Genomic DNA, 22,324 nt, shown 5'->3' with positions numbered 1-22,324 from the left:
GTCCCTCGTTGTCACCCTCCTGTTGAGTGCCCTCACAGCTTCTGCCTTTACAACCACTTTAAGCTTTTGACAAAAAAAAACAAAAAACTGGAAGCTGATTGGTTTTTATGCAGAGCTGCACCAGATTTTGCACACTCCAATTTTAGTGTATCAACCTGTGTTTAAAAACAACATTGCTACAGATGCAATTATGCAAAGATAGAAAGTAACATATTGTTACTTTTGTATCATTCTGTTCATTCATCTGCAGATCAAGGGGATGAACTTAGATCTGCAAATGATGCCAGTTAAAACCACTTGACAAGTAAAAAAAGTTTTTTTAATAAAATGTTCATGTTTAACCCCTTATTAAACACTGGCTTACTGGGAACTTAAACCCCCCTCCTATTCAGACCAATTTTCAGCTCTCAGCGCTGAATGACAATTGTGCGGTCATACAACTTTAAAGCAGACCAGGTCAAAGTTGCAATTGATTTGGCTGGAACAGCCGACCTGGATCTTTGACTTGATTACCTGATTCAAAGAAGCTCAATGACCATGATTGTTTAAGCAACTTGTGCAGTCTAAATGGTGGTGTATATTGTTTATTACTTCCTTACTGCTAGCCATAAGCAAAAAAGTGGCAACAAGACAATAGGCTTTTCCACTGCACTGCCACATATAAGTGTAAAGTCAGCGTCACAGTTCTGTTATGGGAGCGCGCTCAATTGCGTGCCCCCAGCTCTGCGACTGAGTTGTTGCCACCAGCTCCCAGTCACTGTTTATGATTGGGAGACGGTAAGGTTGGCTCACAGTCATGTGATCACTGTGGCCAATCACAGTGTTCACGTGATCAGGAAGTCCAGGAAATTACACCAGGTGGTAGGAAGGGGATAACCAAGACTTCATAGCTCAAAAAGTGCTAACAAAAGAGTTAAAGGATGGGATTTTATATGTGCAAAATTAGTATTACGCAAACTACTGTTAAAATGACATAAACTATATTTACAAATTAGATTGCCGCCCATATACTGCATATATATGGCGGCAAGGTTCTCCTGGGCAGGATCACTTACCTGTGCGTGATCCTGCACTTCCGGGTCTGGGGCCAATCAGCGAGTCTGGCAGATGCGATGTCCGCTGGGACTCGCCGATCGTTTCCTATGTAAACAAGGCAGATCGCTGTTCTGTGAGAAGGGAAGGTTGTGATCCTGTCAGGAACATGGATCTCTGCCTTCCCATAGTACAAGCACCTCACATAGTGTACACAAGCACACGTTAGGCACACAGTTAACCCTTCGATCGCCCCTGATATTAACCCCCTCCCTGCCAGTGTCATTAGTACAGTGACAGTGCATATTTTTTAGCACTGATCACTGTATTAGTGTCACTAGTCCCCAAAAAGTGTCACTTAGTGTCTAATTTGTCCTCCGCAATGTCGCAGTCTCGCTCTAAGTTGCTGATCGCCCCCATTACTAGTAAAGGAAAATAAATCAATAAAAATTCCATAAATCTATCCCATAGTTTCTCACCAGCTGCCGCCAGCATCCTTGGTGAGGGGATCTGGAAGTGAAGCATTGCGGCTTCACTTCCCAGTTCCCCACTGTGCATGCGTGTCCTAATTGGTCCCTGCTATCTCCTGGGACCTGTGTGTTTCCCAGGAGACAGCGGGGGGTGGGGGGGGGGGGAAAGGGGCGTGACTCCTATGGGATTCTAAATCCGGAAGTGGGTGGAAATACCTGTATTATACAGGTATCTGCACCCCCCACCCCCTGAAAGGTGCCAAATGTTACACCGGAGGAGGGGGGGGGGGGTTCTGAAAAGCGGAGGTTCCATTTTTGTGTGAACCTCCGCTTTAATAGCGCTTAAGTATGTTTTTTGTATATTTCCACATGTTGACTGATTTCTTGTGCTGTTTTTTGATTCTTGTCTATTAGTATCCCTGTCACACATTTTCCTGAAGAAGCTAAGATGGGCGAAACACGTAGAAGAAAAAGTGTGATGGGATGTCATTTTTACTTGTTTATAGAATACATACAGTAGTTGAATCAGTGCATCAATGTTTTTAATCGAAGTTTATGTAATTTTAACAATAGTTTGTGTAATACCAATTTTGCACCTATAAAATCCCATAATTTAACTCTTTTGCTATGATGGTACCAATTAGACATTTTTTTCTGTTCTTATCCTCAGACTTTATAGTTAAGCATTATGAAGAGAACATGTCAAAGTTCTAACAATCCTTGAGTCTGCACAGTCTTTTTCTGTTAACTATACTTAAAAACTCAACGAGTCCTAATAAAACTGAGACAGTCCCACCAAAACTGGGACTGTGAGATGACATGGCAAAGTTGTAGCTAACAACTGTTATAAGCCTCTGTGTTACATCTGTAGTTCAAAGAAGTATATCACAGGGAGATAAACACCAATCAAGTGAATCAGTGTTAATGTACAGTATCAATTAACAAGCTGACATGATATAAATGCTATAAAAGAAATTTAATCTATTCTTCTATTTAGAAGTTTAACTTGACAAAGCCGGCTTGTGCTGGAATCTAATTTATGGTCTGTTTTGATCATTTAAATTCAGAGCTGAGTTTTATAGAATCACTTTACCATAACATGCTAATTATGACTGTGACACAGTGACAGTGCATATAGAATAGATAATAAAGCCATTATGATACATACTTAAACAGAGCCATAAAATGCTTTATCTCTCATTCTACGCTCGTACATAATAACCTTGATGAAAAATACAACTTACTGAAGGGCACGCTCCGGCAGTATCTCATTGTTCTGACGGTGTTTGCAATCATACGCTGAAAAACACAATTCATTGTCCTAATATTAATCTCACTTGTTTGAAACAAAGGCAGTGATATATTTGCAGTATTGCTGTACTGTTTTAGCGGAACTCTTTATAATTGTAAGGTACCATTTGGTTCTGTTATCAATGTTTCCCAAGTTAGTTTCCCAAGGAGCCAATCAGTTGTGCTCCAGTTCAGGGAACATGCCGATTAGAGGAGAGAGGAGAGTGACAGAGAGATAAGCTCATCAGTGTGCTGCTTTTCATTTCACTGTCTAGTCACAGGGTAGGAAAGACAAGACTGTGCTGCGTGGCAGAGTAGTGTAAATGTTAGATCTGGATAGGCAGAAATACACATTCTTTGATAAGAAAATAAAGCAACCGCTCCCCTAGGTCCCTTTTACACATGTGGATCATTTGTCCTTTTTCATCCATTCGTTTACTTGCGGCTCTACATGTGCCCTACATGTACATGATTTGCTAGGATGTGGACATATAGCACACACAGTCTGGGCTTCTCTCCCATTATAGACATTTTGTACCATATAGAGTGATTCATTTAGGTTTTAGGAGGATCTGCCCTATTTCCAGAAATATGCAGGAACTACAGCTGTGTGCTACATAACGGAGACTGACTTGCTTCCAATTCTTACTCTTTATATTGGCCAGGAAATCTGCTTTAATCTGATTTACCTGTATTTCCAGTCATGCCATATAACTAATACAGCTAATGTGCAATTTCCTCTTTTAACAGCACCTGCTGTTCTCTGTCTGTGTGCTCCTGTCACCTGATTTCCCCTTAGAAGTACATGGACAATTCTGTGACCTAGGGCAGGCAGCACAACTGGAAAAGGTTTTGCTTAGCTCAGCAGATTTGAGCCTAGGTTCACATTGATGCAATCTGGCATGCGATTTGACATGTCAAATCGCATGCCAAATCGGCGGCCATTGCCAGCAGTGACACCGTGCGAATGGGTGCGATGCTGACTTTGCAATGCCCCATAGATTCCCAGAAGTAGTTTCTGTACTACTTTTGCCGACTTCAGATGTGATTTCAATAGACATCTGTGCAGGAATCTGCACAGATGTCTCTGAAATCACTCCCGAAGTCAAACTGATGTGGATATGAAATATTGCGAGTTCAGCTGAACTCGCACAATTTCAAACTCGTTGTCAGCGTGAACACAGTGGTTTTCAAATCCACAGCAGGTTATATTTTCAGGATTCCCCTACTTTTCCACAGGTGTGTTCATGTTGACCACTGCATCAGTAATTTCCTACAGTCGCCTCCTTTCCCCCACTTCCTGTAGCCGTCTGCTGCCATTTTTAAATGGAAGCCTGTACCTGTAGCACTAGCAGCGGTATTCATTCTCGGCGCGGCGGTGCCATTGCCTTGCTACTAGCCGCCACAGCAGCCGAGGAGGAGCAGAGCAAAAGGAGAGGAGAGGAGAGGAGGGGAGGACACTGTCAAAGCCTGTGAACTGGAGGGGCACAGAAGGATACTGAAGGGGGGCAGAGGAGGAACCTACCATGTCCACAGCCTTTGTCCCCCACCTCCTGTAGTATGTCCGCAGCATCTGTGCCCCACCTCCTGTAGTATGTCGGCAGCATCTGTCCCCCACCTCCTGTACCATGTCCGCAGCATCTGTCCCCCACCTCCTGTAGTATGTCCACATCATCTGTCCCCCACCTCCTGTACCATGTCCGCAGCATCTGTCCCCCACCTCCTGTAGTATGCCCGCATCATCTGTCCCCCACCTCCTGTACCATGTCCGCAGCATCTGTCCCCCACCTCCTGTAGTATGTCCGCATCATCTGTCCCCCACCTCCTGTACCATGTCCGCAGTCTCTGTCCCCCACCTCTTGTACCATGTCCGCAGCCTCTATCCCCCACCTCCTGTACCACGTCCACAGCCTCTGTCCCACATCTCCTGTACCTTGTCCGTAGCTTCTGTCCTCCACCTCCTGTATCATCTCTGCAGTTTCTGAGGGTGAGTTTGAAGAAGAGTCAAGAGTGGGGACACCGTCCTGGATGGGGGTCCCGAGAAAAATCAGACGTGTGGACTGTGGAGAGGAGACTATAGAATATAACCAGAGCCACTAAGCTGGAGCCGTCAGACCGAGCCCTGCACGGTGCACCTGGGTGGAGGTCAGTAACAGTGCCGCCAGGCCAGTCTGAGGGGGATTGCTGATGTAAGGGAGGAGTGAATACAATAATGTAAGGGGGCACTAATACAAAGTTTCCCCCTTATATTAGTAACACACCCACCCCCCCTTACCTTAGTGTATTCACGCTGCGGAAGCTGGTCTCAGGTCAATAGGGCCCCACCCTTACATCAGAGTTCCCCTGTACATAAGAGTTCTGTTTCACTGTAAAGGGGAATCCTGCAGACCCTGATGTAAGGGGAAACTCTGTGTTGGCTGGGCTACAGTAACCTTACCTTCATGTAAATGGAGGAAGTTGGTTTTTGCTTTTGTTTAACTTAAACGCATTGCTAATAGCACTAGCTATATGTGTATAGTTTAAATATTGATATTTGCACAATTTAGCAGTGAAAACTGTCATTTTAGGTACTTTCTTTCAGTGGCAGTAAAAAATGCAGCTCTGCCAGTAAATTTCGGGATTTTTGCCAGTATAAATTTTGTGCCGTTTGTAAATTTTGGCATCCTGCCAGTGAATTTCATTTCAGGGGTTTGGCAACACTGGAGGGAAGTAAAAAAATAAAATAAAATAAATAATGTGGTTGCATAAGCGTGCACACCCTTTTATAACTGGGGATATAGCTGTGTTCAGAATTAAGCAATCACATCATAAACTCATGTTAAATAGGAGTCAGTACACACCTGCCATCATTTAAAGCGCCTCTGATTAACCCCAAATAAAGTTCAGCTCTTCTAGTAGGTCTTTCCTGGCATTTTCTTAGTCGCATCCTACAGCAAATGTCATGGTCCGCAGAGAGCTTCCAATGCATCAGAGGGATCTTATATTTTTTAAATCAAAAAACCAAGAGCCCTGGACCCCATACTAATGATTGGGACCCGGAACACCCAACTCCGGGTCACCTGATCACTGTGATAGCTCTGATTATCTACCTCAGTGATCAGTCACTGTGAAGTCCACCCCTTGTTTTCTCTGTGAATGGAGGAGAGAAATACATTGCATCTCTCTCTTTCCTTACATAAAAAAAAAAGTGCATGTAAAAATAAAATAAAATAATAATAAAAAAAAAATATTAAAAATACAAAAAAAAACCTATATCAAACTTTAATCAAGGTCAGTGCCAAGGTTAGTGTTTGGGTCAGGATCAAAGATCAGGGGCAGAGTCAGTATTTATTTGGACAGGATATTTTTTTTAATTAGTATCGGTGTCAGTTAGTGTCAGTTTGTTTTAAGTAGTATAACAAAAATCAAAAAGCACACATATTGTTTCTGGGCTGTGCTATGGGTACAGACAACATCTCCCGCTTGGGGGGGGGGGGGGGTTTAGGGCAGGGGTGTCAGCAGTGCGTGTGGGGGGGTTTGTTTGCCACCCCCCAAAAAATCTTAAGTACCAGTTGCCACTGGGCAAACCCTAACATTTTTCTCAAACGTGAACAGAACTAACGCTTTTTGTTTAATACGTACTGTTGTTGTACAAAATTAGATACAAAATACTGTACATTCTCTAAAACGATAAACAATAATTTACGATACAATGTTTCTATGTCAAACAACAAAAAAAGCCTATGTCGCTTGGGAATTTTTGTACAATTAGTGCCATTCTCGGGTTCCACTTGCTTTGAAACATCAAGGAAACCAGACAATCATTTGCTCGATTTTCTTATATTGTGCACTCAGATTTAGTCTAGATTTAGACATACAGCAAGATTGCCGCACCTCTTAAATGCGATTTGTGGTCGGAACGCTTTTCAGAAGTGTTGAAAAATGGTGAAGAGGCACTATGTGACCTCCTCACTGCCTGTTTTAACCCCATAAATGCTGCACCACCTTGCTGCAACCGTGTGCATTGCATTTGTCTCACCGGGTCACATTTCGGTGGCCTTACTGCCGTCTAAACGCGAGAGGGAGGACAAAACATTGCTGTCAAATACATGTAAACATCTGCTGCCTTTTCCATTTAAAAGAGAAAAGAGAAGTATGGGCATTTTTCTTATTTAAAAATCATACTTACCTAGGTGGATGCTGCATCTGTCCCCCACCGGCTCTAAGACTGAGAACCAAGCGATTAAGAATCGCTGATCACTCAGTTCTCCCTGAGAAAAGAGCTTGTGACTTTCAGTCACTGCTGTCTGCTCCCCCCCCCCCCCCCACACGCTCACTGCAGTGTTGGGCTCTGGAGGGTGTGGGAGAGGCTGGCTCAGCCTCTCAGCAAAGAGGGAGAGAAAGGCTGGGTACTCCTCCCCTCCTTTACCCCAGCCTATCAGCAGACAACAACCCTTCTCTCCTCCCCCTCACCTCTCATAAGTCCGTCGAGCGACCATGGGGGTCTGACGAAGGAGCTGTGCATGCACCGAAACGCGCTACTACCTACCACCTTCACCTGCTGTTACAATCGGCCGCGTGCATTCCAGCCTGGTTCCAGAACCCAGGGCACCTCGTCACATCTTCACCTCCTTGCCAATCCACATCACTAGGGACTCTGACAGGTGCAGGATGGCTATCTCTCTCTACCCAAGACAGACGAGGATTACAGCGATCCGCATGGGAACAAATCATTGTATGCATATGACCTCTTACCATCTTGTGTTTTTAATCCCATTGTGCCTGTAATAAATATTTTAACCACTGCACTTAGAGGCGCCTTTCTCTTTCCTTTATCAGCCTCTCAGCGAGCAGAGGCCGAGATAGGGGCCGGACCAGCTTTGGATGTACCTCAAGGGAGGGAGAAGGTTTGGGGAGAAGTAAAAATGTAGCTTAGCCACATGTTTTTACCACCCCCCTGAACCACAAGTCTAAACAAGTCCTTCCAGCTTCTACCCAAAACTAACACTGACTAGCCCTTTAATGTAGTGTGCTCACTTTTCCTTATAAACCTTCTCTCAGGAGTTCTTTAATAACCTAGACCTGGTATAAATAATGCCTCAAGTTCAGAGGAAAGAAACATACAATTAAAGATAAGTGTTACTCACTCGCTGGTTTCCAGTTTCATTCTGTACTGTTTTGCTCACGCTGCTAATTATAATAACATATTGTATAACTACTTGTTACAATATCCACCAGCTGTCGGTATCAGATGGCTATTTATAACCTCCCACTAGTTAGATAGAGTCTTGTGCAGGGGACGTGGTACAGTGTAACCCCAGATCTCCACAGTTTAAAGCCTATGCCATGACCTCATAATTGTTATAAATATTCACAAGCTCACTAAGGATATATCAGGTTCATGACTGTCATGGATGTAAAGTGACAAAATGATATTCAGTGCTGCATATACCCTGGTGATGGAACATAAGCTAGGCTTACTACTTCTCTAATGCTTTAACTTTTTCTTAAAAATTTTTTTGCCAAGTCCATAGAAGGTGATCTCCTTGCTGTGGTTAAAGGGAAACCCCAACTTCACATTATGTGGTCAGGCTTTCTTAATGATTGTATAAAAATGTGTGAATCTTTAAAGTTGGACTCTAGGTATGATCTTATTTTCCTTCATTGCTCAGCTTTGTACAATGTAAGTATGCCTATCTGATACCTGGGAGACCACTGGGGAAGCTACCAATCACCAAAGAAGTTGGCGCTACTACAATGACTGCCGCAATCTTCTGAGTTCTGTGCTGAGCAGATGCCCCCACTGCACACTACAGGGGTTTTAACTACTGAATACAATGCATTCTCAGCAGTGGCGGCTGGTGCTCAAAATCTTGGGGGGCATAAACAAACTGAAAAATACTAACCCCCCCCCCCCCCCCCCGAGCTATTGTGTTCTGACAGGGGGGCAGCCCCCCGCCAGAACACTCTGGTCAGGGCTTTCTGCCATTGGCTGAGAGTCCTGATCGGGAGGCAGTCGGCTGCTGATTTTTCAGCATGCTCATCCGACAGAAGCCGACTGAATGGCCAGCTTCTGTTGGACCGCCTGCCATACACATGGGCCGAATATTGGCCGGTTTGGTCCATGTGTACTAGGCTTTAAATGGCAGCTCTTCAAGGTTGACTGTGATCAGTAGTATACATAAGTGGAAGTGCCAAGGATGATAGTATGCTCTGCCACTACTACTGATCAACTACTACTGATCAACCATGACCTCTGAGAGCTCAAAGGTAAAGGTAAAGTGGAGAGGCATGGCAAAGGAGAAAGGCAGCAAATCTTATATGCATGAATATACAATACACAGAACATGGAAATGTATTTAAAGATAAATGTGGGCTTTCAATCACTACCACTCGTTGCTTTCACATTTAAATTTCAGTTTATTTTCATATATGGAGGTTTTTTCTCGTCTTATTTAACTTTTTTATTTTAGTTAATTTTTCTCTTTTTAGAGTCTACTGCAAATAAAGTTTTTGCATTTTGGGTTTACAAAGTGAAGTAATCAACTTTAATAATTGGATAATATCTTTAGAATATATTTAAAGAACTGGAATTTCGGATAAAAAAATACGGAAAAACTGAAACATCATAGATATGAGTCCCCAGAGATCTACTATACTGGACTCATTTTAAAACATAGCAACTATTCTTAGTGCAAAACAAACAGATACACACAAAAACAATAGCAATAACAAAATCAGAAACATAGGGCTCTTTGGAAATTTGGAATGCAGATTTAAAAATGTTCTTATGCACAACAAAAAATAGATTGCTATACTAATAGGGATGAAATCAAAGATACACAGAGTAGACCCCAAAGTCCTCCAAGTTGTGACCCTCTACCCTGTAGCCTGATGCTGTGTCTCCATAGTCTGTATTTGGAGATCATGCTGCCCTAAGTACATCAAAATAATGATGGCATTTTACACAAGCTCCACCCCTTTTGTCATTTGATTTTATTAAGTAAAAACTACTGCTACAGTTGTGCTCATAAGTTTACATACCCTGGCAGAATTTATGATTTCTTGGCCAGTTTTCAGAGAATATGAATGATAACACAAAAACTTTTCTTTCGCTCATGGTTAGTGTTTGGCTGAAGACATTTATTATCAATCAACTGTGTTTACTCTTTTTAAATTATAATCACAACAGAAACTACCCAAATGACCCTGATCAAAAATGTACATACCCTGGTGATTTTGGCCTTATAACATGCACACAAGTTGACACAAAGGGGTTTGAATGGCTATTAAAGGTAACCATCCTTACCTTTGATCTGTTTGTTTGTAATTAGTGTGTGTGTATGCAAGGTCAATGAGTTTCTGGACACCTGACAGACATTTGCATCTTTCATCTAGCTACACTGACGTTTCTGGATTCTGAGTCATGGGGTAAAAGGATTGTCAAAGGATCTACAGGAAAAAGTAGTTGAACTGTATAAAACAGGAAAGCGATAAAAAAAAGACATCCAAGTAATTGAGAATGGCAATCAGCAGTGTTCAAACTCTAATCAAGAAGTTGAAAAAGAGAGGTTCTGTTGAAACCAAACCACGGTCAGGTAGTCCAACTATAATTTCAGCCACAACTGCCAGGAAAATAATTTGAGATGCAAAGAAAAACCCACAAATAACTTCAGGTGAAATACAGGACTCTCTGAAGACATGTGGTGTGGCTGTTTCAAGATGCACAATAAGGAGGCACTTGAAGAAAGATGGGCTACGTGGTTGAGTCGCCAGAAGAAAGCCATTACTACGCAAATGCCACAAAGTATCCCGCTTACAATATGCCAAACAGCACAGAGACAAGCCTCAAACCTTCTGCCAAAAAGTCCTTTGGAGTGATGAGACCAAAATCTAGCTTTTTGGTCACAACCATAAATGGAAAGGAGTCAACAAGGCCTATGATGAAAGGTACGGAGGTGGATCGTTGATGTTTTGGGGACGTGTGAGCTACAAAGGCACAGGAAATTTGGTCAAAAATGATGGCAAGATGAAAGCAGTATGTTATCTAAAAATACTGGAGGAACATTTGCTTTCATCAACCAGGAAGCTGTGCATGGGACGTACTTGGACAGTCCAGCATGACAATGATCCAAAACAAAAAGGCCAAGTCGACCTGTCATTGGCTACAGCAGAATAAAGTGAAGGTTCTGGAATGGCCATCTCAGTCTTCTGACCTCAATATCATTGAGCCACTCTGGGGTGCAGTTCATGCAAAACAGCCCGAGAATTTACAGGAACTGGAGGCTTTTTGCCGAGAGGAATGGGCAGCTTTACCATTTGATAAGATAAAGAGCCTCATCCACAAATACCACAAAAGACTTCAAGGTGTTAGAAGGGGGCAATACATGGTATTAAGAACTGGGTTATGTACAATTTTGATCAGGGTCATCTGGGTAGTTTCTGTTTTCATTATGATTAACACAGAGTAAACACAGTTGATTGATAACAAATGGCTTCAGCCAAACACTAACCATGAGTGGGTGAGAAATCATAAATTCTGCCAGGGTATGTAAACTTATGAGCACAATTGTATAATCAATTATTGGAGTCTGTATGCTGCCTGCTTTATATGCTTAGCTACTTTTCTTTTACTTTGTTTTTATTGAAACCTCCCCCCCCCCCCCTCAGAAAAAGCAATTCAGTACAATACCAACAGGCCATAGGTCGCAAAGCTAAGGGATACAACCATTATTTCCACCGTTTTCCAAATGTAGAGATTAAGAAACATCACCTAGTACAAAACTCTCTCGCTAGTCTAAAAGCAGAGAAACTTATTAGTCAAACATTTTAGAGCAGTCCTGAGCGGAGCAAAGCAGAGGATAAATTAGGCCAACAGCCATTAACATAATGATGACCGGATTTTAAAGGTATTTTAAAGTGATAACATGAGAACATTCACCTGATGATAATTCAATACAGACATGAACTATCATGGGCCAAAATAATTGCTAACAACATGGAAATGGCTCACTAAAATCTCCCTATTGCCTGACTTGAGAGGAGCAGCTCTATGCCATCTCCGCTGATGAAGAGAGTGAAAAAAGGAAGAATCCCTAAAAAAAGAAAGAAGAAAGAAAGAGAGGAGGTAAGAGGATGAAAAGGAAGGAAGAGAAGGGAAGGAGGAACATAGGAAAGGATAGACAGGGGAGGGGGTGGCTTTACTTATAAATCTGCTATGTTCATATTTCTATACTCCTTGAAAAGTGTGTATTGTGTTAGAAATCTTCCTGTTTCAGCAGTGGGTGTGGAGTCTGGGCATACACTGTGTGAGAGCTGATTGGATGAAAGGCACACACCCCCTCCACATAGGGACATGCAAAACTGTATTATGAATAGACAAGCTCTCTGCTTATCTACCTCTAAGCTCCCTCCCCAAACACAAATTTCCAGCTGCTGTTATCTCATGTGTTGGAGAACTTGTCAAAAGTGACTCTGCTGATAGCCGCAGAGGAACGGAGTACCAGAGAGAAATGGCACTCAGAGCTTTGGAGAGAGATAAATAAACACTGCAGATAGATGTGCTTAGGTCAAATTTTATGAATGGGGTTTACAACCACTAACTGCACAGATAGGCCCCACCCCGCCCCTCTTCCACCTTGCCATTTTTTTTTAAAATGTTGTCCTGCAGTTTTTTTCCCAGGTATTTAGGAGCTGGCAGAAACTGGCACATCTGCACATACAGATGGTTCCCAAGTATGCAAACAAGTGCTGCCAGCTTCTGATAGATAGGCAGTATGGAGTTTCTCCACATTTTTAGGCATGCACGGAAATAAGATGTGCATGCGCATATGGGTGGTAGAGTTGGGGCTTAGTAACCACCTCCTGGGATAGCTATGACGTAACAATCATGGGAGGTAGCAGAGCCTGGTCTATGCCAGAAACTAGGGCAGTGCTGCTTTGCAACATGAAAGCTAACCCAAAGATGCAAATTGTAATAATTTGTTTTATTATTTATATAAAACAGAGGGGGAGGGACAAAATAAAATAAAAGTGTTCTACAGAGGTAAAGGGTAAAGTGGAACTTTAGTCTGAAAATTAAGTCCTGATAGATTATTTCAGACTGGTCTCTTTTTGCATGTAAAACATTAAAGAATATGTAAACCCAACATTTCACATTCTTGATATATGCCTGCTGTACACCCATTCACTGGCAAGAGACCAGTGTGCTGCTGTTTCTCCTCTCCCAGCTCTCTAAGCTCCTCATGCAGCTGAGAACAGCAGGTATGCAATCACATCTTAAAAGGGGAAGAAAGGGGGTATTCATAATGTTTTTTTATACGTATACACAAATGTTTTGCCTTTCATTTCTATTTTAAATTGAATGGGTTGTTTTTCAAGGCGAGGGTTCATACTTTAAAAATAAGCGCCTATACTGTTTAACCACTTGAGACCCGCGCTATAGCCGAATGACGGCTACAGCGCGGATCTCCTTTTCCGGGACTACGTCTATTGACGTAGTCCCGTGCACGAGCGGCCTGCGCGCCCCCTGAGGGGCGCGCGCGGCTCGCTCTGTGATCGGCGAGTCTACGAGACTCGCCTGATCACCGATCCGTGCAAGGGGTCGATACCGACCCCTTATCACGTGATCAGCTGTCAGACAATGACAGCTGATCATGTGATATAACGGAGACAGTAATCGGCTATTATTCCTCCTCGCGCTGATAGCGCGAGGAGAAAAAAAAAGCCGATCACCGGCGGCCGTGATCGGGACATCAGTCCCGATCACGGCCAGCCCTGCCAGTGCCCACCTGCCCCCTGCCAGTGCCCACCTGCCCCCTGCTTTGCCTGCCTGAATAAAAAATGTGTCCCCCCTGTCAGTGCCACCCAGCAGTGCCCATAGTGCCACCCAGCAGTGCCCACAGTGCCACCCAGCAGTGCCCACAGTTCCACCCAGCAGTGCCCACAGTGCCACCCAGCAGTGCCCACAGTCTGCCTCAACAAAGGTGCTGCACCCCAGTGCCACATATCTGTGCCCAGCAGTGCCGCCCATCAGTGCCCATCAGTGCCCAGCAGTGCCGCCCATCAGTGCCCAGCAGTGCCATCTATCAGAGCCACCTATCAGTGCCACCTATCAGTGCCCATCAGTCCCATCTATCAGTGGTACCTATCAGTGCCCCTTAGTGCCACCCATCCGTGCCACCCATCTGTGCCACCCATCCGTGCCATCTTATCTGTGCCCGTCTTTGCCCATCAGTGCCGCCTTATCTGTGCCCATCGGTGCCGCCTTATCTGTGCCTATTAGTGCCGCCTTAACTATGCCTATCAGTGCTCACCAGTGCAGCCTATCAGTGCCCACCAGTGCAGCCTATCAGTGCCGCCTCATCAGCGCACTTCAATGAAGGAGAAAAATGACCTGTTTGCAAAATTTTATAACAAACTATTAAGCATTTTTTTTGCATCTTTTTTTGTTTGTTTAGCAAAAAATAAAACTCCCAGCTGTGATTAAATACCACCAAAAGAAAGCTCTATTTGTGGGGAAAAAATGATAAAAATGTCATTTGGGTACAGTGTTGTATGCCCGCGCAATTGTCATTCAAAGTGCATCAGCGCTGAAAGCTGAAAATTGGTCTGGGACTGAGGGGGGTTTAAGTGCCCAGTAAGCAAGTGGTTAAAATACAAAAAATGCACTGTCTCACCCTGCCCTGCATAAACTAAGTTGTGCTCTATTCATGGCACTGTACTTAACATTTAGAGCCAGTAGAGCCAATCAGCTGACAGCTTTACGATTTGTGTGCTTAGGGAACACAGATTAGGGAGGGAGCAAATAAAAGCAGTAGAGGTGACAGGGCAAACTATGCTGGGAGACATAAGAATGAAATTTACATGGATAGTGTCCTATTTTATGTCGGCAACCTGTGAACATCAGCACTATAAAGCTTCTGTCAGCCTTCTGCTCTAACTTCACCAAGACATACAATCAAGGCTGGAAATGTACATATTTTAATTACAGAAAGTTACATATAGTTTTTAAGACCAAGGAGAGTGGGGGAGTTTCCAGTAAGGAAGTGACTGCTCTGGGCTTCATAAAAATGGCGGCCTCCGGTAAAAAGCGTCGCCTATGGGGATTTTGAAGTACCGAAGAAAAGGCACCATTCCACAAGCGTGTGAAATTGTGAAGCATGACATGTTAGGTATCCATTTACTCAGCCTAACTTTACCTTTCACATTATGCAAAAAAATTGGCCTAACTTTACTGTTTTTTTTTTTAAAGCACAAAACTGTTTTTCTTTTTCCCCAAAAAAAAGGCGTTAGAAAAATTGCTGTAAATACCATGCGAGATAAAAAGGTGCAACGAGTGACATTGTATTCTCTAGGGTCTTTGTTAAAAATATATATCTAATGTTTGGGGGTTCTATCAAATTTTCTAGTGGAAAAATATGATTTTTACATGTAGGAGAGAAAAATCAGAACTGGCCTGGTTGGCAAGTTGCTAAGCTTGCTTTGTTTTCAATCGTATTGGGTGATAACACATTAGGTTTATTTTCATTACACGGCTTGGTGTCAGTTTTCCTTCAGTCCTAATATATACACAGCTCTGCTGGGCAGAGCAGAAGATCTGTTTTTTCTGTACTATAGTAAAGTACCAATTACTTCTTCCCAATTCTATCACTAGACAGGGAAAAGAGGAACAACAGACTGATTGGTTAATGATCTCTCTGCTCTCTCCCCCATCAGCATATTCCTTCCACTGCAGTGCAACTACTAGGTCCTTGTGCTGCCTCTCTCTCTTAGGCCGCGTACACACGCGGGGACTGTTCGCCCAACTTTGTCCGTCAAACAGTTTCGGCAAACAGTCCGCTCAAAATTAGCATGGACGGACATGGCCACACACGACGAACGAACAGTTTGCTGAAACCGTGCGCGATGACGTGAACGGCACGTACGACGGCACGAAAAATACGACGTCCTATACACTGCATTATAACTTTTGGCGTGTAAATCCTTTCTGAGCATGCGCGGAACTTAGTTTGACGAACAAGCCTACACACGAGGGGACTGTTCGCTGAAACAAAGTTTCAGCGGACAGTTTTTCGGAATTTCCGAAAAACCTTGTTCAGCGGACTGTTCGCTGAAACTGTCCGCTGAAAGCCCACACACGGGCGGACTGTCCGCCGAAACACTGTTCAGCGGACAAAGTTGGGCGAACAGTCCCCGCGTGTGTACGCGGCCTTACAGTCTGATCTCTGCTGTACAGGGACTGCAAGAAGCTGATGCCAGGTCAAACTATATTGCTTGCATTGCAAAAATAAATGTAATGATGTGCTAAGGAATACACAGCTGCATTCATTTGAGACCTTTATATTTGTCCGGAGTTCAATCCCAGGTGTGAATTTCTTTCCGTGAAACAATGATTATATTGAACGATTGTATTGATATGTGTATGGCCATAATAAAACACAAACAGTATTTTTGCGAATAGATTATAACCCAATTAGTGTCTCAAATTATTCCAAAGTCACTGCCGATAATATGCAAGACAAGACATGGAAACACACTAATGTTACTTTAGCTTAACGAGCCAAAGAGGTTAAAGACTTGTTTAACGTTAAATATTTCAATTAGAATTAATTTACATAATGACTTTACTTAAACTGTGATTTAGCATTACAAATGAGAGAAGCACACAGATGGGATAGTAGGAATAACTTGGAATAGAGAGTTCATATTGCTGTACTTAGTGTAAGCTCTTTAGATTTAATCTCCTGGGAGGCAGATGTTACAATTGCTTTATTATATTAGGAAAGAGGAAATCCACTGTCCTGTGGCTACTGGGATGATTTCACATCACCCATGCAAAGACAGACTTACCATTTTCTCAAAGTTTATCAGATTGTCGATAAATGTTTTGTTCCCTTCATGGGTAAAAGTCATATCTGTAAAGAAATAAAGAAGAGATGGTCAGGCGGGGTAAGATATGTGTGTTGTGAACCCTTGGCGCTCTAAGCTCAGCCCATCTACCTACCCGCACTCTGTTCAATAAAGTGCAGTAACCATCGCAAAGGCACATATAGGGAGAGATAATGGGGCTGCACACCCCAATTAAACAGAACATGGGAAGAGTCCACAAGAACATTTTAGTGGTTCAACATCAAAAAACACCTAAAGGATAAGGCACCACATCCCTGAGAATTTAAACATAAATCAGAGACAAGAAAGGGAAATAGGGATTTTGGCGGTGCGTATAATGACTAAATAGTAAGCATTGTTCGATAGAATACAAAGTTAAATTACAATTATTTATTAAATTCAAAGTTAAAATTCATTAACAATAATTATTAATGAGATATAAAAACACAGGACAGCACAATGCAGTGGCTATTCTCGTTAAACAAACATAATCCCAACATGTTTCGCAGTGAGTTGCTTCTTCAGGGGATGTGTGAATTTTTCAGAAAAATCTTGGACCACTACAATGATGATAATGTAGGGAGTTTGTCCACCTCAAAGGTCACCCACAGTCATGCTGGATCGCAGGGGGCTAAAAAAACGGCCAGAGATAACTGAGTAGGTTGAAAATTTGTAGAGATATAGGCGAATCGTAGATATTGGTACTCAAAAGGACAATTTATCGAAAAAGTACCAGTAATGAATGGTACATCATGAGAGTAAGCGTCACCCTTGGCTGCAGATAGCGAATCTACCTACCCGCACTCTGTTCAATAAAGTGCAGTAACCATCGCAAAGTCACATATAGGGAGAGATAATGGGGCTGCACACCCCAATTAAACAGAACATGGGAAGAGTCCCTCAGGGTTTTTTTTATAGCAACAATGTAAAGTAATTGAAAAAATATGCATGGGTATAGAAAAATAGATGCTTTATTTAGAAAATAAGATATAATATTAATAATAGTTAAAATATGAGCTCTGATGGGGGCATAGCCATACCAAATACACAGAATTTGCAAACATGGAAATTATACACAACATTACATGTCTAATATACAGGCATACCCCTCTTTTAAAGTGGTTGTATAGTCATTTTGGGGACTTTTACCTACAGGAAAGCCTATAATAAAGCTTACCTGTAGGTAAAAAAAATATATTCCCCTCGCAATGCGCCTCTGACTGCAGCAGCGCATGCGCACAGGTGATTCCCGGCTGGAAGCCCGGCAGACGCCGGACCCTGCCGGGAAGAAATCTCCCACGCGCATGCGCGGGAGTGACGATATCGCGGCTCCGGCCACTCACAGCGCCGGAGCCGCGATACCCGGAAGAAACGCCGAGGGAGCTGACAGGATCGGGCCAGATGTCGGGGCCTCGTTCTAAGGTAAGTATTTCATAATGAGCTAGTATGCGGTGCATACTAGCTCATTATGCCTTTTCCTTTGCAGGTGGAAAAACAAAACAAAACACAACAGCGGGTTTACAACCGCTTTAAGTACACAATGGGGTTTATTTACTAAAGCTGGAAAGTGCGAAATCAGGCTCACTTCTGCATAGAAACCAATGAGCTTCCAGGTTTTATTGCCAAAGCTTAATTGAACAAGCTGGGGTTAGAAGCTCATTGGTTTCTATGCAGAAGTGAGCCTGATTTTGCACTTTCCAACTTTAGTAAATAAACCCCATTGTGTACTTAAAAGTGGGGCATGCCTGTATAACAATGGCTGACGCGTTTCAACCCATACATTTGCGGTTTTCTTCAGAGGAAAAGTTTGCAATGCATTTGGAAAAGGCCACACAGTGCAGTAACCAACAGCAACTGTCAGGAAGGCACTAGCCATAGTACAGATGAAGCCTCGAGACGTGCGTAGATGTGAGCAAGTGCATAACTGTTAGTGAATGCATATGCGTATGCACGAATGCACACGTGCGCACCTGTCACTAATGTTGGTGCCAATGCGACTATTTAAACCGCAGAAGTTCTATTAGCCAGTGCTGTCTGATCTACAGCTATTACCCATCTGTTCCTGTGTTACTTCTGTGATTGACCCGGCTTGCCCTGACCTTGCTTGAACACTACCTGACCTAATTATGGCCTGTCTCTGCATTTGCTCTCCGTTCTGCCCATCTGCTTGATTCTAAGATGCTGACTTCTGCTTGTATCCTGACCATTCTCTGCCTGCCGTTTATGTCTGTTTCTGACCGTCTGTTGCTGACCTGGCTCATCTGACCCTGCTTCCAGTTATCCACTCATCCTGCTCTGCATGCTACCTGGTACCTGCTGGTTCTGCACCTGCTGCCTGTCAAGCACCTACTGCCCTGCTGTCTGCCCAATCTGGGGTCTGCTCTGTCTGCTGCCATCTGCTGTTTCAGCGATTTGAGCCGGGGTTGTACGAGAGGCCTCCCTCTACACGTCAGGCTCTGCCACAAGGTACGTCACTGCAACTGCCTAGAATACTACGTTTGCCGAAATCTGTAACTGAAATCTGATCAGCTGTTGTGACTTATAGCAATTTGAATATTATCACTGTGCTTTGCATTACTTTATTAAGTGCAAACCTTGTTTGGAACCTAAATCCTTGCTTGGACAACGTAGTCATTTCTGATAAACACTTTTGGGTCTTATATAAATGTCAGAATCAATGGCAAACGCAATGCACCTTCAGCATGCCATGATGTATGCTGAAGGCCTGCTAGCAGCGTGTTTATTGCTGACTTCCAAGAATATAACTAAATACAAATATGTATACAAGAATGATTTTAGCTGTCAAAATATTTGTAATCCTGTCTATCCACTTCTGAGATTTACACGGCTGTGCTACACAACACAGCCCTGTCTGGTAGAGCAGAAGACCTGATTTTGCAGTAGTTTAGTAACTAACCGGCAGGGCTTGTTCATTCCCAGCCCATGACTGGACATGGAAAGGTGAAGCAGCACACTAAGATACTCACCTCTCTGTCACTCCACTCTCTTCTCCTACCAGCATGTAGCATGTTAACACATAAGCACTGCAGTACATCTTACTGGCTACTTGTGCTGCTTCTATCTCCTCAAGTCTGAACTCTGCTGTACCTTGGATAAAAAGGCTGATATGCAATCAAATTTATTTTACACTTCTTTCATTTAAAAATATATTCAATGATTTATTAATGAACACAAAGCTATATTAAAGTTTTTTTTTTTTTGCTTTGTTTTAAATCCTGATTTTGAAATATGCCAACTTTATTCAATATAACCAGTTGACACTGCTTTGCAACTTTTCAGATGACTGTGCAGATTTTACACTCCGCAAATTGTAATAGAGGATAACTATAGGTAAGTCCAACGATACCCTGAGAATAAGTAGCAAAGATATCATTAATTAATAAGCTATCATTTATCTTTGTATGATTAAAATATGAGATTACCTTTAATGAGCAAAGGTGTAAATGGAATAATCGGTGGCTCCAGTTTAGCTATAGTCAGCCTGTATGCTCTGTGATTTCTTGATGGGTCCTTAAACAAAAAGAAGGAATCTTAGTAATAATGCACCATGTTATCACTTCACTTACAAGAACAAATTAAATGATAAATTGCACTTTGGTTTGATTTCTTTTGAGTTTACATTAAGAGACAATGAGCTCCATTTTACTAACTTTCACAAAATATGATTCGTTTTGGTTTGATGCCTATTTTTCAATTACAGGAGACTAGTATGTAAGAAAGTATGTCACCTGTAACTGACGACGTCTGATTCTTAGGGCTAGACTTGCTTCAAAACAAGGCTTCGGACACGCTTTGTTAAAGCTCTCTGGACACCAGTCAAAGCTCCTGTCGCTAAATAAAATGGTTAGCTTACAGTCCAGTTTACACCTTGCTTTTGCTTGGTGCTTCGATGAGGCTTCAGTGGGGCTTCGATGAGGGTTCAGTGGGGCTTTGATGAGGCTTCAGTTGGGCTTTGATGAGGCTTCAGTGGGGCTTTGATGAGGCTTCGGTGGGGCTTCAGTGGGGCTTCAAGCAAGCTTGCTATAGTCTTCTATGGAGGCTTTGAAGACTCTTTGAAGCACCACTGAAGCTACACGGGGTATAATTTTTGAAGCAAAGCCAAAGCAAAGCAAAAGCAAGGTGTAAACAGGACTGTAAGCTATTCATTTTATTTAGTGACAGGGACTTTGACTAGCGTTCAGAGAGCTTTAACAAAGCATGTCCAAAGCCTTGTTTTGGAGCAAGTGTTAACTAGCCGTTAATGTGTGTTGAAGCTGAAGCAAGTGTAAATGAGCCCTAAATAAAATGGTTAGCTTACAGTCCTGTTTATACCTTGTTTTTGCTTGGTGCTTTGATGAGGCTTCGATGAGGCTTTGGTGGAGCTTTGATGGGGCTTTGATGATGCTTCGGTGGGGCTGCAGTGGGGCTTCAAGTGAGCTTTGCCATAGACTTCTGATAGACAATGATTTGAAGCACCACTACAGCTACATGGGGTATAATTTTTTAAGCAAATCCAAAGCAAAGCAAAGCAATGCAAAAGCAAGGTGTAAGCAGGACTGTAAGCTAACCATTTTATTTACTGACAGGAGCTTTGACTGGCGTTCAGAGAGCTTTAACAAAGCCTGTCCAAAGCCTTGTTTTGAAGTAAGTGTAAACTAGCCGTTAATGTGTGTTGAAGCCAAAGCAAGTGTAAATGAGCCCTTAAAGTGTCAGTTGCTTGGCTCTCATACCGATCCCATGGCTTCTGAGTTTTCTGAGTCAATGACCTGGAACAGGGATGCAGATCAGACGTACGTGCTGCATGCTTGATCTGGTTAGTGACTAAGTGTAAGAAAGCCATATCCTCTTCAGTAACTAGAATTTTAAGAAAATGGTCAGCAATGGTAAATAACCTGTTTCTCGCTGACATTCTGGGGATTAGCTTCAACTGTCCTATTATGGTAAATATATACAGTATATACATATATACACTATATAATAAGATATATTATTTACTCACCATTAAATTTTCAAACTCTGCATAGATCTTCTTGAACTTGCTTGGAAGTTTCTAAAAGACAGAAATTACAAACTGTTGCATTTTGATTGGACACATTGAGGTATTACTTAACCAGTCCCTGGATAGACCATGACCCAGGACGGCTAATGCCGCATACACGCGATCGTACTTTTTCGGTGGACTATTCAACGGACTTTGCAGCAGAGGTCCGCCGGACTTTCAAATGAACGGACTTGCCCACACATGATCACTCCAAAAGTCAGACGGATTTGAACGTGATGACGTAGAATAAGGAAGTTCATAGCCAGTAGCCAATAGCTGCCCTAGTGTCGGTTTTAGTCCGTCGGACTAGCACACAGGCGACAAGATTTTTCGACCGGACTCAAGTCCATCGGAAAGATTTGAAACATGTTTTATTTCTAGGTCCATCAGACTTTTGGGAACGAGAAGTACGCTGGAGCCCATACACGATCGAATTGTCTAACAGATTCCGGTCCGCTGGACCTAGTCCATCGAAAAGTCTGATCGTGTGTACGCGGCATACATTTTATGATGTCGCAGTCTTCCCCTTTTTTCCTTTTTTTAAACATAAGCCATAAACCTGCACACAAAACATTTACTTACCTTGTAAGTAAACAACCTATTTATTTAAAATAACAAGCGT

General features: G+C 42.7%; 1 protein-coding gene across 6 annotated transcripts in view; it reads right to left on the bottom strand.

Moving 5' to 3' along the window:
• The window catches only part of RAPGEF4 (Rap guanine nucleotide exchange factor 4), a 497,448-nt gene that overhangs the window by 9,350 nt on the left and 465,774 nt on the right, over nt 1-22,324 (bottom strand). For all 6 annotated transcript variants that reach the window (XM_077448013.1, XM_077448014.1, XM_077448015.1 and 3 more), the window contains 4 exons: nt 21,661-21,711; nt 20,105-20,192; nt 16,623-16,687; nt 2,747-2,801 (listed from right to left, as the gene is read on the bottom strand). In XM_077448013.1, coding sequence (XP_077304139.1) covers nt 2,747-2,801; nt 16,623-16,687; nt 20,105-20,192; nt 21,661-21,711 — 259 coding nt within the window. The remainder of the gene's footprint in view (nt 1-2,746; nt 2,802-16,622; nt 16,688-20,104; nt 20,193-21,660; nt 21,712-22,324) is intronic.

This window comes from Lithobates pipiens, unplaced genomic scaffold (assembly GCF_037356315.1).
Source record: "Lithobates pipiens isolate NorthernLeopardFrog02 unplaced genomic scaffold, aLitPip1_a1.2 Scaffold_22, whole genome shotgun sequence".
In the NCBI taxonomy this organism is placed as follows: Eukaryota; Metazoa; Chordata; class Amphibia; order Anura; family Ranidae; genus Lithobates; species Lithobates pipiens.
The sequence above is the reverse complement of the archived record's forward strand: the minus strand, read 5'-3'. Positions and strand labels throughout refer to the sequence as shown.